We start from the raw sequence: 19,493 nt of genomic DNA on the forward strand, positions 1-19,493 counted from the left end.
GTGCTCTGCAACAAGAGAAGCCACTGCAATGAGAAGCTCATGCACCGCAATGAAGAGTAGCCCCCGCTCACCGCAACTAGAGAAAGACCACGCACAGCAACAAAGACCCAACGCAGCCAAAAATAAATAAATAAATAAATTTATAAAAAACAAAACCAAAAAAACCCAGACAGACAGTTATTCTTTTTAGGGTAATGAAAATGTTATGTAATTAGATAGTGATGATGGTTGAACAACCTTGTAAATAAAAAAAAAAAAAAAAAATCATTGAAATATATTCTTTAAAAGTGAATTTTATGGTATGTGAATTATGTCTCATGTTTTTAAACGAGGACATTGAACACCAAAAAAAAAAAAAAAAATAAAAAGAATACAGAGAATTAAGGGCAATTGGTAACCTTCCGGCAACATTTACAGTTCAGACTGGTTAAAACGTCACTTTGGGGTAGCCAGCACTAGTCTAGGAACTAGAGTTTGGGAACTACTGACCTGGAGAGCAACCCAGGACAGGGCTGGAACAGAAATCCCAAAAGCTAGTATGAAACTGTACAGAAAATAAAGGAAAGGAAACCAGCTAGCCAGGGGAAGCTGGTCCACGGAGATGCCAGCTTGTTAAGCCTGAGGATAGGAACTCAGTTTCCTACAACCTAAAACCTAAGTAAGATTATCATCTTGTACTGCAAGATATTTCTGCTGTGCCTTTTCTCCATTCCTCTGGGCGGCTCTGGAAGCGGAGAGGACAGCTCTGGAGTGGAAACAGAAACACTTCAGGCTGCAGAGCCTGACAGGTTCTTACCTTACTTTTATTCTGCAGGAGGAAGGCAGTGGGGCACAGTTTTCCTCCCTGACAAAGAGACCCTGCACAAACCAGAGGGTTGGAGTTTCACTGAAGGGAGTGTACAAAGAAGACCTACTTTGAGGGGATCCAGTCAAAAGAGAGTCTATACCTCACATATCCGTGGTGTCAGCCCAACAGAGGCCTGGAGAACAGAAGAGAAGAAAGCATTACTGTACACTCACGGTGATGCTCTCCCCCCAACACCCAGGGCCCACCCTCAGCAGGGATGGGCTCCTTGTGCTAGCCTCTTCACTTCAGGCAGTGTCCCCGGCGGTATGTGGAAGACTCTATTTGCCAGTGCTCTCAGGAGACTCTCATGGGAGGAATGTACCAGATGAGAGGCAGATCACCACCATAAGAAGGAAGAGAGAAGAAGCTAGCAAACCCACGTACATACTTTCATGCAGAGAAGGTTACATCCTTCTTGGATGAATCCACTTTACCATGGTGGTCCCTCCCAGAACCCTATCTCCTAACCCTGCACACACAGGAGGACTAGAGTACATGGGTGTTCAAAACACACATTTATAGAGAAGCGGCTTCTTTTTTCATCTTGGATCCAGTGCTAACTTATACTCAGGTTAAGGGCTTTACACCCCTGGGTTATTGGGCATTTTCTTCTTTTAATTTAAAATCTATAAAATCAGGCTAAACATGGACGCAGTAAGCAATGATCTGGGCCCACGGCAGCAGGGATAATCTTTCAGGAGGAATAACGTCCTAGAGGATGTCCCTGTGTGGTGTTATTTGTCACCTGCCCTACCAGTTCATCTCACCAGGGTACTTCTAAGCCTAAAACAAAGAGGTATTCTTAAGGAACTCTACCCTCCCAATTTTCCATGATAAAGGAAGGCTCTCATAAGTCCTACACACTTTTGAAAGCTCCCATCCCAGTAGCTGGTTCTCCTGTTTCCTTCTGAACACTCAGATTAAACACACACGTAGCCCCATATCCACATGGCCTTAGCCAGCACTTAACACTCAGTCTGGGACTTGTCTACACCAAAGGTGTTAAAAAGCTACAGGTGATGAACTTGGAAATGATATGAGAAATTCAGAAGGACTGACAAGGTCTGTGTCATCAAAGGGAATTGCAAAACTCTAAGGTTCTTCAGGGAGTAATAAAGAGGGGCTAATTATTCAAAGTTTACCTTTCAATTAAAGTGCTGAGAAACATTCTTTTTTTTAACTTATTTTATAAAAAGTTATATAGCTGATTAATAATATTGTGTGAGTTCCAGGTGTACAGCAGAGTGATTCAGTTATAGATATACATGTATCCTTTTTCAAATTCTTTTCCCATTTAGGTTGTTACATAATACTGAGCAGAGTTCCCTGTGCTATACAGTAGGTCCTTGTTGGTTATCCATTTGAAATATAGCACTGTGTACATGTCAATCCCAAACTCCCTAACTATCCCTCACCCCACCCTTCCCCCCACCCCCCGGTAACCATAAATTTGTTCTCTAAGTCTGTGAGTCTGAAGAAACACATTCTTAATATAGAATAGGACCCATTAAATCTTACTGAAGTTGACTGACTATGAAACTCACATCCTCTCTCAGCGGCAAGGACAATGCAAGATTCAGGCTTCCTGTGGCTTTAGGAAAATACTGCATTCCAATCCCAATACTCACTGGGGTGCCCAGCATGGTGTATGTCTTCCCAGAGCCTGTCTGCCCATAGGCAAAAAGGCATATGTTGTAGCCTTTGGCAGCTCCAGACAGTACTTCAGTCCCCAAATCCTGGAACACCTATAACAATAAAAATAGAGAGCATGTCACTCTGGTCCTTCTTCCCACAGCAGCTTTTAAATTATTTTTTAACCTAAAATAATATAAAATGTTTCAAACATCCATGACGATAAATTCCCCACTGTTTTATGAGAATCAATTCAGTTTCAGAAAAAGATTGCTGACTGCCACCACTTCTGAGCAGAAGATGGCTGTGCCTCCCACGTATGCTGATCTTGGCAAATCTGCCAGGGATGTCTTCACCAAGGGCTATGGATTTGGCTTAATAAAACTTGATTTGAAAACAAAATCTGAGAATGGACTGGAATTTACAAGCTCAGGTTCAGCCAACACCGAGACCACCAAAGTGACAGGCAGTCTGGAAAGCAAGTACAGATGGACCAAATATGGTCTAACGTTTACGGAGAAATGGAACACTGACAACACACTACGCACGGAGATTACTGTGGAAGATCAGCTTGCATGTGGCCTGAAGCTGACCTTCGATTCACCCTTCTCACCAAACACTGGGCAAAAAAAATGCTAAAATCAAGACAGGGTACAAGTGGGAACATATCAACCTGGATTGTGATGTCGATTTTGACATTGCCGGGCCTTCCATCCAGGGTGCTCTGGTGCTGGGTTATGAGGGCTGGCTGGCTGGCTACCAGGTGAATTTTGAGACTGCAAAGTCTTGAGTGACCCAGAGCAACTTTGCAGTTGGCTACAAGACGCATGAGTTCCAGCTTCACACTAATGTAAATGATGGGACAGAGTTTGGCGGCTCCATTTATCAGAAAGTGAACAAGTTGGAGACTGCTGTTAATCTGGCCTGGACATCAGGAAACAGTAACACTCAATTCAGAATAACAGCCAAGTAGCAGATCGACCCTGAGGCCTGCTTCTTGGCCAAAGTGAATAGCTCCAGCCTGATAGGGTTAGGATATACTCAGACCCTAAAGCCAGGTATCAAACTGACACTGTCAGTTCTGCTGGATGGCAAGAATGTCAACGCTGGTGGCCACAAACTTGGTCTAGGACTGGAGTTTCAAGCATAAATGAATACAATCATTTAATTTTAAACTATTTTGCAGCATAGCTACCTTCAGAATTTAGTGTACCTTTTAATGTTGTTATGTCTGGGATGCAAGTATCGCTAAATATCATGTTAGACTTCCAGGTTAAAGATGATTCAGCTTTAGGGTGTTACCCTTGCAGAGGTACAGAAGAAACCCAATTTCAAAAAAGGTCCTTTCAGCTGCAGACTTGAGGGGGAGCTTGCTGGCCCCTCTAGAGATGTCAGGTTTCTTTTTTACCTAGAAATGGCTGCAAGGGGAAGATGATAATTTGCAGGGACTTTGTAATTTGTAAATTCGTATTGAGTAAATGAATGAAACTGTGACTTCCTGAGAATTGAACCTTGGTTTCCTACCCTGATTGAGGAGAGGCTCTTTGATGGTGTATACAAACTCATCTGAAAGGGACTTTTTTAGGCAGGGACTTTTTCTACCCCAATCCATCACCTCTTTTACACCAAAAGTAGTCTGTGGGGTGTGGTAGCTGTTTCTTTTGTGCCATTTTGGGGTGGAGAAGGCAGATGTGATGAAGCCAATAATTCTGGACTTAATTGTGTTTTTTTCTCATGTTGTGTTTTTTTGCCCTTGCACCAGAGTATGAAATAGCTTCTAAGAGCTCCAGCTGCAAGCTGGGAAGAATCTCTGTAACTGTAATCCCATGGGGACAACACTCAGAATCTAAACTGAACTTCTGATGTATTCTCGCCACTCAGTTTATTTTTTAGCAGTTTAATGGGTACGTTTTAGAGTCTTCCATTTTGTGTGGAATTAGTTCCTCCCCTTCAAATGCTATAATTAACATCACTTAAAAATAAAACTTGAATAAAATATTGAAACCTTAAAAAAAAAAGATTGCTAAGGAAAATTCATTCATTCAGTTAGTCAGTCAAATATTTTCCAAAGTGCTTACTGTATGCCAGGCACAAGGCTAAACATTAAAGACACAAAATTGATATATATGGTCCCTAACCTTAAGGCAAAAAGAGTCTGGGAGAAGGGCAAAGACATGCAAGCAAATTAGTAAAGAAAAACCATGTACATTAATTCTTTTTCCTTCCCATTACCAAAAAAAAAGTTTAATATGGTTAATCAGGTAAAGCTACAATGAAATACTGCCCAGTAACATGTCACACAAATTCAGAGTCTCAAGACATCACACTGAGAATCACTTAAGCCCAGAAGTTAGGGAGGAGTTTTCCCTATGGGGCCCTTTTCTACATGCTGCCTCTTCAGACTGATCCTAACAGCTGACTGCTTCCACTGTCTCATCTCTGTAGTGGTCAGCTTTAATGAATCAGAAACATCCAGAGGTCCTCCTATGAAAACCCCTATACTTTGTATAGTGTCTGAAAGTCCTGTTGGACTCTGTCAGGCAGACCCAGCCTCAGGACAAAACAGCCTGGCTTATGGGGAAGGCATAGCTTCCAGCTGAACCAGTCCTCAGCAGAATGCCACATGGACATCTGCATACACAGCTGGGATGGTGGGCATTTACCCTTTGTATTGCTGCTGCTCAGTACCCAAATACTCTTCCCATCTGAGGGGGGAACGTGATTGTGTCAGTCTTGGTCGGAAGCAGGGCCCCACCCTCCCCACCCCGATGGAAGCCAAATAGTCCAGGAAACCCTCTCCACCTCCTGGTGGCTAGAACACGAACATGTGAAATGAGGCCCGCCAACTAGGTGTTTGCACTTGAATTTTCAAAGAATGACACAAAAACACAGGAATAAATTCTCCTTGTTGGCATCGAGAGTCCATCAGTTCTACATCCTGAACATACAAGTGCCAAGTGTGGTGCTCAAATCAGACTATTCTGTGATATGGCTTTGCGTGCCTTCCCTACTACCTAGGGCCCCATGGTTTCCTGCTCATTTTTCTACTTTCCCTTAAATTCTGTGAATCTCCTGATACGGTTCCAAATTGGTTCCCAATCGGAATATTGTTCTTATGGTTCATAGCTGTGGGACCATACAAATTTGTATGGTCCCACAGAATTTTACTTAAAATTTGTAAGCCTCAGTTTCTTTCCCAGTAAAGTGGATATTCTGTAACTATATCACAGGTTTGTTGTGAAGACTAAGTGAGATAACACACGTAACTTGGGACCATGGGAACGAAGATAGCAGTTGCTGACCTAAGACTATACTACCCTATTCTGTTTTAGCAGCTATAGTTATGCTTCTTGACAATGATCTATTTACGTTTTTGTTTGTTTTTTAGTGCTTCTAATATTCAGGCATAGGGCCAAAATAACCCAGGGAGTGGTGAAAGATTTGGACCTTGGACCATTCCCACCCCCTTCCCCAATCTCCCTCCCAGCTCTGTACTCGCCATTCATTCACCTCTCTATTAGCAAAACTGAAAACTGGGCAGAGTTCTCTTTGCCTCCTGACATCTGTCTTGGTAAAATTCCCAGGGACTGAAGGAAGGAGAGGTTATTTCTCTTCACCAGACCACTTGAGTTGGCTGCCACCCATTTACTAGTTGGAAATGTTCCCCAAATCTCAACCTTTCTTTCTAGTGCTCCAGCAGAAAGTGGAAACAGAGGTGCAGACAGAGCAAGGCCACATCTAGTGAAAGTGTTATTTCTTCCCACCACTCACACAGCAGAGCAGAATGAGCTCAGTGGATTGTAAAGGAAGACAACAGAATGTTACTCTGCCCATGTCTTTATCCAAATTCAAATAATCACATGGAAATTTTATGAAAAACATCTTTGAAATACCATTTTCACTCAACAGTAAAAGATGTGAACAAGCAAAACTAGTAGGTTCCAAATGTGGAACTGGTAGAAAGTTAAGATTTCATTCTTCAAGAACTGTGAGGCTTAGCTCATCATAAATTCTAGGAAAAACACAGCCCTAAATAGAGCACAGCAGAGCCAGATGATACCGTCGTTCACTCTGACTGTGGTATTATAATGAAGCAGATGGAAACAGCTCAATGTGAATACCAAGAACAGTTTGAAAGCTAAAATAAATCACCAAAAGGCAATCTAAAGCTAGAGGGTCCAGTTCAGGAGGAGAGATGAGCAGTGTAACTTTATTTTTTCTGGAATATGAATAGAAGAAAGCATTCAACAGACAGGTTAATTTTATGTGACACAGCACTTCCAGTCTTTTTAAGGATTCGCTAGATAGGGGATAGTCCACTGGATGCTTCTGTACTGGGACTCACAACACCTGAAGCCCAAACCCAAATCCCTAGCAATACTCATTTCCTAAGGGCAACTGAATCTAGGAACCAGAATTTTTGATGTTCAACATCATATGTCATTAGGGTTGCAAATTAAAACAAGGAGATACCACCACACACCTGTTAGAATAGCCAGAATCCAATACACTGACAACACCAAATGCTGACAAGGATATGGAGCAATAGGAAATCTCATTCACTGTTGGCGGGAATGCAGAATGGTACAGACACTGGAAGACATTTTGCCAGTTTTTTGTGGTTTTATTTATAAAACTAAACATACTATTCTTTTTTCTTTTAACATCTTTATTGGAGTATAATTGCTTTACAATGGTGTGTTAGTTTCTGCTTTATAACAAAGTGAATCAGCTATACGTATACATATAACCCCATATCTCCTCCCTCTTGCGTCTTCCTCCCACCCTCCCTATCCCACCCCTCTAGGTGGTCACAAAGCACTGAGCTGATCTCCCTGTGCTATGCAGCTGCTTCCCACTAGATATCTATTTTACATTTGGTAGTATATATAAGTCCATGCCACTCTCTCACTTCATCCCAGCTTACCCTTTCCCCTCCTCCCTGTGTCCTCAAGTCCATTCTCTAAATCTGCGTCTTTATTCCTGTCCTGCACCTAGGTTCTTCAGAACCACTTTTTTTCTTAGATTCCATATATATGTGTTAGCATACAGTATTTGTTTTTCTCTTTCTGACTTCCTTCACTCTGTATGACAGACTCTAGGTCCATCCACCTCACTACAAATAACTCAATTTCGTTTCTTTTTATGGCTGAGTAATATCCCATTTAAACATATCATTCTTAACATACAATGTGGCAAGCGTGCTCCTTGGTATTTACTCAAAGGGGCTGAAAACATATCCACACAAAAAGCTGCACACAGATGTTTACAGAAGCTTTATTCATAATTGCCAAAACTTGGAAGCAACCAAGGTGTCCTTCAATAGGTGAATGTATAAACTGTAGTACATCCAGACGACAGGATTATTCAGTGCTAAAAAGAAATGAGCTATCATGCCATGAAAAAACATGGAGGAAACTTAATGTACATTGCTAAGTGAAAGAAGCCAATCTGAAAAGGCTACTTGGGCTTCCCTGGTGGCGCAGTGGTTGCGCGTCCGCCTGCCGATGCAGGGGAACCGGGTTCGCGCCCCGGCCTGGGAGGATCCCACATGCCGCGGAGCGGCTGGGCCCGTGAGCCATGGCCGCTGAGCCTGCGCGTCCGGAGCCTGTGCTCCGCAACGGGAGAGGCCACAACAGAGGGAGGCCCGCATACCACAAAAAAAAAAAAAAAAAAAAAAAAAAAAAAGGCTACTTACTGTATGATTCCAACTATATGAATTTCTGGAAAAGGTAAAACTATGGAGACAGTAAAAAGATCAGTGATTGGGAGGGGTTGGGGGAGGGACAGATGACAGGTGGAGTGCAGAGGATTTTTAGGGCACTGAAACTACTCTCTATGATATTATAATGGTGTATACATGTCACTATACATTTGTCAAACCCAAGAATGAACAAAACCAAAAATGAACCCTAATATAAACTATGGACATTAGATGATATATCAGTTAATGTAGGTTCACCAACTGCAACGAATGTACCACAATAGTGTGCAATGGTGATAGTTTGGGGGCAGGAGGTATATGGGATCTCTCTGCACTTTGTGCTCAATTTTTCTGTAAACCTAAAACTGCTCTAACAAATAAACCATCAGCAGGTGGACTCTCAACCACTGCGCCACCAGGGAAGCCCCATAAGGTTTATTTTTTAAAAAGAAGATCCACAAGATAAATCTCAAGGAATGGACTTCCCTGATATCAGCGACATTTAGCAGACATACCCTTCTCAAAAGCAGTTAGAATCAACTATGTCTCTGGAGATTTCATAATGACTGTTTAAGGTCCAAGAATAATAGTTGCGCTGTATTTTCCTAAAGGAACTTTTCACTGATAGATTTTTTGTTTGTTTGTTTGCTTGTTTTTGGTAGCTCTGTAGTTCTTTATATTATATACTATGTTCTCTGAGCCCCAAGTAGACTCATAACAACAACAACAAAAACTGCAATTTCAATTTAGGATGAAAAAGGGTTCAAAATGATGAAATAAATATTGATTTGAAATACAGGTATCAGAAATTGTTGGAACTTCCCTGGTGGTCCAGTGGGTAAGACTCCATGCTCCCAATGCAGGGGCCTCAAGTTCGATCCCTGGTGGGGGGAACTAGATCCCACAAGCATGTTGCGTGCCGCAACTAAAAAAGATCCCGCATACCGCAACGAAGATCCCGCGTACTGCAACTAAGACCTGATGCAGCCTAAATAAATGACTATTAAAAAAAATTGTTGATAAGTGAGAAGTAAGAGGGACATTTCAAGGAGGGAAAAATAAAAATGTTAGTTAAAAATAAATCTAAAAACTGTGTGTTAGTAGGCATCTTTAAACTGGAAAATAATTCTAGACAACTCTGGAAACTATTCAAACATATGTTTTCACTAATGCTGTTAGTTGCTTAGGAAAACTTTAAGTAGCCCAGAGTTGTACTTACTTTTACTTCTCATCACACAGAGACCGTGAGTTACAGCTGGTACTATTTGTGGATCTACTGACCCATCCTATCTCCAAACTTGTGGCAGCAGGACAGAAAACTAGGGTTCAGGGCCTATCATTTGAAGAGAGTATTCATGTACAAAATATAACAATGGGGCCTGGAGTTGGGGAAAGGGCTTAGAATAATTTGCCTTCCTCTAAACAGCTACACTTGTAGTTTAATGGTTAAGAACACAGGCTTCGCAACTTAACAGATTCAAAACCTGGTTCCTGGGGCAAGTAACCTTCCCTCAGCTTCCTCACCTGTGAAATGGAGATTAAAAAGCACCTAAAACTCACAGGGTTTTTGAGAGGATTAACTGTGTAAATACATGTAAAACTTTACGAACAATGGCACAAAGTAAGCACTTTACTGTGCTAGTTTTTGTTGTTGTTACTACACTTTATTTTTTTCCATTTTTTGGTATAAGGAGTACTCAAAAGAGTTAACATTCTCTCTGGTACTCCCATGTACTTCAAAAGAACCATGGACTTTTGGAAAACAGATATCCGAATACAGACACCATAGTTAATATGCCCCAACTTCACATAGATACTTTTTAAAAAATTTCTACCTTCCATCCTATTAAATATTCATTTCTAAAAAATCTTCAGAAACCATTAACGTAAAAAAAAATTTAAACTCTTTCTTCATGTCTTATCGGTTTTGCTAGGGCCTAAGGATCATTCTTTCCCTTCTATAAGTATGAAAATCATGTAGAGGTTACCAAGCCAATAAAATACATGAAGTTCTTAACCCTTAATGCTTTCCCACAGAGAGGCTTCATACATTTCTCTTTTTTCCCAGGCTTTTTAAAAAATTGAGGTATAACTGACATATTAGTTTCAGGTATATAACATAATGATTCAACATTTCTATATACCGCAAAATGATCACCACAGGGCTTCCATGGTGGCGCAATGGTTAAGAATCCGTCTGCCAATGCAGGGGACACGGGGTCGAGTCCTGGTCCAGGAAGATCCCACATGCCGCGGAGCAACTAAGCCCATGTGCCGCAACTACTGAGTCTGTGCTCTGGAGCCTGCGAGCCACAACTACTGAGCCCATGTACCACAACTACTGAAGCCTGCACGCCTAGAGCCCGTGCTCCGTAACAAGAGAAGCCACAGCAATGAGAAGCCCGCGCACCTCAACGAAGAGTAGCCACCACTCGCTGCAACTAGAGAAAGCCTGCACACAGCAACAAAGACCCAACTCAGCCAAAAATAAATAAATAAATTTATTTTAAAAAAAATGATCACAATAAATCTAGTTAACATCCATCACCATACACAGTTAAAAATTTTTTTCTCCTGCTGTGATCTTTCACAATCCACCCACCTAGCTACGAAGATCCCACATGCCGCGGAGCAACTAAGCCCATGTGCCGCAACTACTGAGTCTGTGCTCTGGAGCCTGCGAGCCACAACTACTGAGCCCATGTACCACAACTACTGAAGCCTGCACACCTAGAGCCCGTGCTCCGTAACAAGAGAAGCCACAGCAATGAGAAGCCCGCGCACCTCAACGAAGAGTAGCCACCACTCGCTGCAACTAGAGAAAGCCTGCACACAGCAACAAAGACCCAACTCAGCCAAAAATAAATAAATAAATTTATTTTAAAAAAAATGATCACAATAAATCTAGTTAACATCCATCACCATACACAGTTAAAAATTTTTTTCTCCTGCTGTGATCTTTCACAATCCACCCACCTAGCTACTTTCAAATATGCAATACAGTATTATTAACTATAGTCACCATGCTGTACATCATATCCCCATGACTTATTCATTTTATAGCTGGAAATTTGTACCTTTTGACCCATACATTTCTATTATAAAATGAAATTGCTATTATAAACTATGATTTTCACACAGAAAAGAAATTCTTCACCAGTTGTTAATTTACCTAAGAAATATTTATGAGAAAACAGCTTTAAATTCTATGATGTATTCCATCTAAATGGATTTTAAACATCACGTATCTCTCTTGGTCTATAACTCCACTGTTAAAATGATTGTACTAGAAGACTTTTTTTTCCCTTTTAGTAACACTGCTACTTAATGCAGTAATAGTTGTCATCTTTATTGACAAGGATCAGTATTTGAGTATTCACCATGAGAAGTATTCTTATAATGTTTTATTACATAAATAAATATATTTAAAATAGAAAAAAAAACAGAAAATGCTGATAAAAATATTCCCACCATTTAGAGATAACCATTGTTAACATTTTGGTGTACAGCTTACTCTTTCAGACTTTTGTTCTATTCCTAGATAATATCTAATGTCCCTTTCAGGTCTTAAATTCTGACGTAAATATAGTAATTAGGAATACTTGAATACAATGAGGATACTAACTGAACCCAATTGTTTTTATTTTTTATTTTACTATAGTTATTTATGATACTCATAAGTACAGTTTTCTCTATATTTATAATTAGACAACTTGCTATTTTAATTTAAAATTCTATTTAATTTCTCAGTAGGAAAGCATGCTATAGCCCCACCCATCAGGTATCCAAGTCTATCTAAGCCACAGCCCAGGCCCCACTGTCCACCTGGCTATAGCTTATCCAAAGAGCAAACAAGGTATCTAGGAAGGGAAAGAAAGCCTCATCTGTGCCAGGTTTACCAAAACAACCCCACAAATTATCAGGAAATGCTCTCCACTCTTTATAAATGTCAGGCCAGTCCCTCAACGCCACTGCAGGTCACTGATCTTTGGGTCTCTGCCCAGTACAAATGTTCACAGTCCATTCCCACTGTAAGCCCAGCTAGGGGTTAATCAACATCATTTGGGTCCTGCCCCTGTTTTTTTGTAGCAGATTTTTCCAGAGAAAACAGGCAACGGCCTATATTTGACTTTGACAGATGAAACTAGATTCCTATTTGGTTTCTCCACTTTACACTGTGAACTACAGAGAGATTTATTTCCCATATTTATTCATATCATATATGTATATCCACGCAATGTATACCATGGAAATTGCTGTTTAAACAGTTTCCAAGGAACAGGAGGAGAAAGAAACTACAAGAGAAATTTTGAAATGCAGGTAAAGATAAACAAGGCCAACTGGAATCTATGCCATACCCAATGAGGAGTGAGAAGAATCATTATTCTGAAAGAAACCAGTCTTTTTCTTATTTTTAATTAATTTTTAAATTTTTTATACAATTTTTAAAGGTTACATTCCATTTACAGTTATTACAAAATATTGGCTATATTTCCCTATCCACGCAATGTATACCATGGAAATTGCTGTTTAAACAGTTTCCAAGGAACAGGAGGAGAAAGAAACTACAAGAGAAATTTTGAAATGCAGGTAAAGATAAACAAGGCCAACTGGAATCTATGCCATACCCAATGAGGAGTGAGAAGAATCATTATTCTGAAAGAAACCAGTCTTTTTCTTATTTTTAATTAATTTTTAAATTTTTTATACAATTTTTAAAGGTTACATTCCATTTACAGTTATTACAAAATATTGGCTATATTTCCCATGTTGTACAATACATCCTTGTAGCTTATCTTACACCCAATAGTTTGTACCTCCCATCCCCCCACCCCTATATGCCCCCCCAACCCCTATAACCACTAATTTGTTCTCTATATCTGTAAGTCTGCTTCTTTTTTTATTATATTGAAAGAAACCAGTTTTGAGACTGGCAGGTCCCAGAACTGGATTTCTCTTCACCTTGGCAGCAAGTATTTATTAAATTCCTAACAGGGCCCTAGCACTGCATGGTCGCTGTGGGAGATTTGAAAGGCATTTGAAATACTGTCTCGATCTACAATGATCACAGAGTTAGTAAAAAGTTCAATACTTTTACATAGTAGAAAAAGAATGAAGGGTAGACATAATATTATATTTGGAGAAGGAAAAAAGACAGTGGCCTGGGGTAGAAAAATCTTCATAGCATAGGTGGCACTCAACCTGTGTCTTAAACTTGCTTTCAGGTAAGTCCCTTCTTTGAATAATGTCCCCCAGATAAAGGCCTTCTCTCTTAAGTGACGGTGACCTCAGGACTGCACTACCACAAAATCTAAAATGTATCCTTGTCATTTCAATCCTTCAAGAAGTCAGAATTCTGGGTGAAACAACAGAACTAGGTCACTTTACTCTCCCTGAAAAACCTTCAGACCTCCACTTGCCATCTCTTAATACCTGGCTGTCAACTGTGGAAAGTTCATCCCAAGGACTAAAGATCTCCCACCTTAGGAATAACAAACATCCAGGCAAGTAATCCCAGAAACAGCCAAACAAATCTCTCCGCCTCAACCCTTCACTGAAGTTATTTTATTACTCTTATTTGAACAAGGAAGTATGGGTACAAAAAGGACAGACATCAGCAGCTATCTGTTCTTAGCCTCAATGAAAGAGGCCCAACTATAGTGGCAGTGGTCCATTCCCACGATGCAACCCTTTAGTGGTATGAGAATATCACTCCCTAAAATGAAAATTACTCCGTGGCTGGATATAACTGGGTCTTTCTAGGATCTTCTGCTTGGGACTGATAGACAGCCCTCTTCTCACAACCCCCCGAAAGCTAAAGGATCCATGAGCTCCCACCTATAGAGGGAAGAGGAGACAGAAGAGCTGCAATTTTCTTAACCATGACATAGGCCTGAAGAATCTCCCCAAGTGTCCCCACTTAAAGTTTCTCTGACCCTACAGCTACTGTCATGACCATAACACCAGGAGGCACTTGGAAAAGACCAAAGCACTCAGTCTTTATCCAAGTGCATTCATTATATTGCGTTAGTTAGCAGAAAGAAGGAAAATAAAGACTGAAATGTAAAATACTTCCATCTCATTTTCTTGTCTTCTCCAAATGGCGTTTATTATCTACAATGTAGATTTACAACTTAATATTGCAATATAATGAGCAGTTCCAAATCAGTAAGAAAATAACATCCCAAGAGTAAAAAAAATTAAATAACTGACCAAATGCCATTGCTAAGCACAATAAATTTTTATTGTACTTTTCCATCTTTCTACAAATATATAAATTGTATATTGTCATTCATAGTATATAACCTGTTGTGTATTGCTTTTCATTCCTATATTCCTCAAACACTTAAGCATTTTAAACATTTCTGCGATTCATTTTCACAATTCTGAGTTTAGAGGTTCATAACTGACACAACTAACTTAAAGAGTTCTTAACAATTGACAATCTTCTTATTCTCATACCAAAATGAGATGAATGAAATCCAAAATTCCCATTAGAAAATATCAGTAGCAACTAGTATTTATAATTGCAGCTCAAGGTCAATGATTCCTAGTGGTATGGAACACAAAGAAAAAAAGCAGAAGAGTTACCTTCACTATTTGTAAGCCCTCAATTTCCAAAATTCTGTGAACACAACTCTCCTTAGTCAAGCACCCCCTGTCCTGAAACAAATTTGCTAGGTTGGTTGGGTTATTTTTCATTTACTTCCATCTAGCACTCAAGTTCTCTCTTCACACTTCCTTCTTTCAACTGTAGGGTATTTGATCAGAATCAGTGAGAACTCATGAGTTTCAATATAAGTAAATAGATATAATGGAACTGTGTGCGTGTGTGTGTATATACACCTGTATATGCAAATATATATTCCCTAGCTTTGTCTAACTCTACTGCGGAGACCAAGGAACAGTGATATCTCAATAGCAATGATCACACCTAGCACCCAGATCTTGGCTAAATGCCATTTCCCATTAATGGGAACAATCTGAGCATCATAACAAACAATAATACTAACAGACTGTCATCCACTGAATAAAATGGGAAACCATGAGTCAGTACAAATATAAACAAGTAAATAATTTGAAAGTTTGATGAGGAATGGGATATTTACATAGTGTTTCAAAGTACCTCTCGACAGAATATTACAAGGAAGGGAAAAGAGTAACTTTACAGTGGAGAAGCCTGGCAAGACGCCACCTTAATCAAGAAATCAAAGTGAACTCTGTGATATTCCTACCAAAGATGCATAATCTGAATCTAATCATGAGGAGATACTGAACAACCAAATTAAGAAACATTCTAAAAATAATTCACCTATAATCTTCCAAAGTGTCAAGATTATGAATACAAAGAAAAACTGAGGAACTATTCCAGAATGAATTAGACCAGACATAAGACAGCTAAATGCAACAAGTGATTCTGAACCAGATCCTTTTTCTATAAAGGACATCACTGGGACAATCAGCAAAACTCAAATGGGATCTAATGATTAGACGGTAGTAATATAACAATTTAAATTCCCAGTTTTGAAGGTTGTATTGTGGGTATGTTAAAGAATGTCCTTTACTATAAGGAACTGCACACTCAAGTATCTGGGGCAACTGGGTAACAGGTTGGCAACCTTTAAATGGTTCAGGAAAAATTTTTTTGAATGTACTTTCATCTTCTCTGTAAATCTGTGATCATTTCAAAAAATTTTTTTAAGTTTAATAAAAAGATGTAAGGAAAAATACAACAACAGAAAGCACCCTGGATTCTGAGTCAGGCCTGGGTTCCTACAGATACCAGCACTGCCACTTACTACCTGTGTGAGCTGGTGTGAGTAACGTGCTTTGTTTCCTTTTTCCTCATCAGTAAAATAGGGACATTTATTGTAAACAGTTTATTGTAAAAATCAAATGAAGTAAATTATGTGAAAACGCTTAATACATGAAAATGCTAATGAAGCATAAGATATTTATTTTGCAGTCCTGTTGAATCAAATTAAAAAATAACCATAAAGGTAAAATGAAATGTACTACAGGTACAAGAAACACATTGTGGCACTATATCAATCAGGGTCTGAACAGAAACAGATGGTATATTCAAATTAGAATCATTCAGGTTTAATTAAGTAAAAAGACTATTCACAAAGGTGTGGGTGTGAAGTAGGAAAACCACAAGGGACAGTGGAGTAACCTGGAACCAGTACCTGTAAATTCACCACCTCAGAGCCAAAATGGACGAAGGGGGAAAAACGTTCACCAAAACCTGGAAGAAGAGAACCATGCGGAGAGCACCACATTGAGAGGAGCTGTGACTTTAACAGATGAGGCCAGACCAAGCCAATCCCTCAGAAGGAAACCTCTCCCTCTCATCTGCTAGAGCTCTCCACCGTTCAACCCCAACTCAAGCCAGAGGGCAAGGAAGCCCAATGATTAGTCCAACAGGTCAGCCTTTGGGGCACAGAAAAAGGTAGAAAACGATGAAGAGTTGACCTGGAAGAGCAAAAGGAAGACATTCAACAGAACTGAACTCAACTGAAGAAGCAGGGAAGACTTCATGAAACAGGGAACATCTGAAGTGGGCCTCAGCCATGAGGAGGATTTTAATTATTAGGTTGATTATCTAGGCAGTATGAATAACACATGTAAAGCTGCGAGTAATGAAAATGCATGGCTGTCCAGGTGAAATTTAGAAAATCAGATATGTTGTAAGATAAGACTAAATATTGGGGTGATGCAAAGGACAAGGTTTTCTTTCCTTTCATTTTTAAAAAATTGAGGTATATGGGACTTCCCTGGCGGTCCAGTGGTTACAACTCTGCACTTCCACTGCAAGGGGTACGGGTTCAATCCCTGGTTGGGGAACTAAGATCCCACATATCACATGGCTTAGCCAAAAAAAATTGAGGTATAGCTGATTTACAATATCATATTAGTTTCAGGTGTACAACATAGTGATTAAAAATTTTTACAGATTATACTTCATTTAAGGTTATTATAAAATATTGGCTATATTCCCTGTGCTGTACAATATATCCTTGTAGCTTATTTATTTTATACATAGTAGTTTGTACCTCATAATCCCCTACTCCTATCTTGCCCCTCACCTCTCCCCACTGGTAACCACTAGTTTGTTCTCTATATGTGCCAGTTTGTTTCTGTTTTGTTATATTCATTTGTTTGTTTTATTTTTTAGGTTCCACATATAAGTGATATGTATAGTATTTGTCTTTATCTTATTTATTTCACTAAGCATAATATCCTCCAGGTCCATCCATGTTGTTTCAAACGGCAAGATTTCATTCTTTTTTATGACTGAGTAGTATTCCATGACATATATATATATATATATATATATATATATATATACACACACACACACATACACACACACACACATATATATAATATATATATATTATATATATATATCTCACATCTTCTTTATCCATTCATCTGTTGATGGACACTCAGGTTGCTTCCATATCTTGGCTATTATAAATAACGCTGTTTATGAACACTGAAGTGCATGCATCTTTTCAAATTAGTGTTTTCATTTTCTTTGGATATATACCCAGGAGTGGAATATTGGATCATATGGTAATTCTATTTTTAGTTTTTTGAGGAATCTCCATACTGTTTTCCACAGTGGCTGCACCAATTTACATTCCCACCAACAGTGTACAAGGGTTTCCTTTTCTCCACATCTTTACCAACATTTGTTATATGTGGTCATTGATGATAGTCACTCTGACAGGTGTGAGATGATATCTCATTGTGATTTTGAGTTTCATTTCTCTGATGATTAGTGATGTTAAGCATATTTTCATGTGCCTGTTGGCCATCTGTATGTCTTCTTTGGAAAAATGCCTGTTCAGGTCTTTTGCCCATTTTTTAATCAGGTTGGTTTTTTGTTTGTTTTATACTGAGTTGTATGAGCTATTTATATATTTTGGGTGTTAACCCCTTAACGGTCATATCATTTGCAAATATTTTATCCCACTCAGTAGGTTGTCTTTTCGTCTTGTCAATGGTTTCCTTTGCTGTGCAAAAGCTTTTAAATTTAATTAGTTCCCATTTGTTTATTTTTGCTTTTGTTTCCACTGCCTTAGAATATGGATCAAAAAATACTGCTATGATTTATGTCAGTGTTTTGCCTATGTTTTCTTCTAGGATTTTTATGGTTTCTGATCTTAAATTTAGGTCTTTAATCCATTTTTAGTTTATTTTTGTACATGATGTGGGAAAATGTTCTAATTTCATTCTTTTATGTGTAGCTGTCCAGTTTTCCCATCACCACTTACTGAAGAGACTGTCTCTTCCCCATTGAATATTATTGCCTCCTTTGTCATAGATTAATTAATCATAAGTGCGTGGGTTTATTTCTGGGCTCTGTATTCTATTCCACTGAGCTATGTGTCTGTTTTTGTACCAGTACCATACTCTTTTCATTACTGTAGCTTTGTAGTATAGCCAGTAGTCAGGGAGCATGACACCTCTAGCTCTGTTCTTCTTTCTCAAAATTGCTTTGGCTATTTGGGGTCTTTTGTGTTTCCATACAAATTTTATAATGATTTATTCTAGTTCTATGAAAAACGCCATAGGTATTTTGATAGGGATTGCGTTGACTCTATAGATTGCCTTGGGTAGTAGGGTAATTTTAACAATATTAATTCTTCCAACCCATGAACATGATATATCTTTCCACCTGTTTGTGTCATCTTCAATTTCTTTCAGCAGTGTCTTATAGCTTTCCAAGTACAGGTCTTTCATTGGGTTGGCCAAAAGGTTCATTTGTTTTTTTCCATAAGATAGCTCTAGTAGCACTTGGTTGTATTTAACTTCATTCGAAACAATTTTGTTAGATTGTTATGTGACAGCTGTCATATCAGTGCATTTGAAAAAGACTTATCAAAATTGGTGAATTTTTGTGTAGCCATTTTAATATTGAAGATGGAAGAAAAAAGCAACATTTTTGGCATGTTATGCTTTATTATTTCAAGCAAGGTAAAAATGCAACCGAAATACAAAAAAAAAAAAAAAAAGATTTGTGCAGTGTATGGAGAAAGCGCTATGACTGATCAAACGTGTCAAAAGTGGTTTGCAGGCTTCCCTTGTGGCACAGTGGTTGAGAATCCACCTGCTGATGCAGGGGACACGGGTTCGTGCCCCGGTCCGGGAGGATCCCACATGCCGCGGAGCGGCTGGGCCCATGAGCCATGGTCACTGAGTCTGTGCGTCCAGAACCTGTGCTCCACAATGGAAGAGGCCACAACACTGAGAGGCCCGCGTACCAGAAAAAAAAAAAAAAAACACAAAAGAATACAC

At 39.3% G+C, this 19,493-nt stretch overlaps 1 protein-coding gene and 1 pseudogene across 1 annotated transcript in view; one reads left to right on the plus strand and one right to left on the minus strand.

The window, feature by feature from the left end:
• STARD9 (StAR related lipid transfer domain containing 9) overlaps positions 1 to 19,493 on the minus strand; it is a 127,377-nt gene that overhangs the window by 63,190 nt on the left and 44,694 nt on the right. Inside the window, exons 4-6 of the mRNA XM_055088285.1 lie at positions 2,476 to 2,592; positions 948 to 980; positions 797 to 858 (exon numbers count right to left, since the gene is read on the minus strand). Coding sequence (XP_054944260.1) covers positions 797 to 858; positions 948 to 980; positions 2,476 to 2,592 — 212 coding nt within the window. The remainder of the gene's footprint in view (positions 1 to 796; positions 859 to 947; positions 981 to 2,475; positions 2,593 to 19,493) is intronic.
• LOC102989157 (voltage-dependent anion-selective channel protein 1-like) lies at positions 2,776 to 3,629 on the plus strand (annotated as a pseudogene).

The sequence above is a fragment of the Physeter macrocephalus genome, chromosome 11 (genome assembly GCF_002837175.3).
Source record: "Physeter macrocephalus isolate SW-GA chromosome 11, ASM283717v5, whole genome shotgun sequence".
Taxonomy (NCBI): Eukaryota; Metazoa; Chordata; class Mammalia; order Artiodactyla; family Physeteridae; genus Physeter; species Physeter macrocephalus.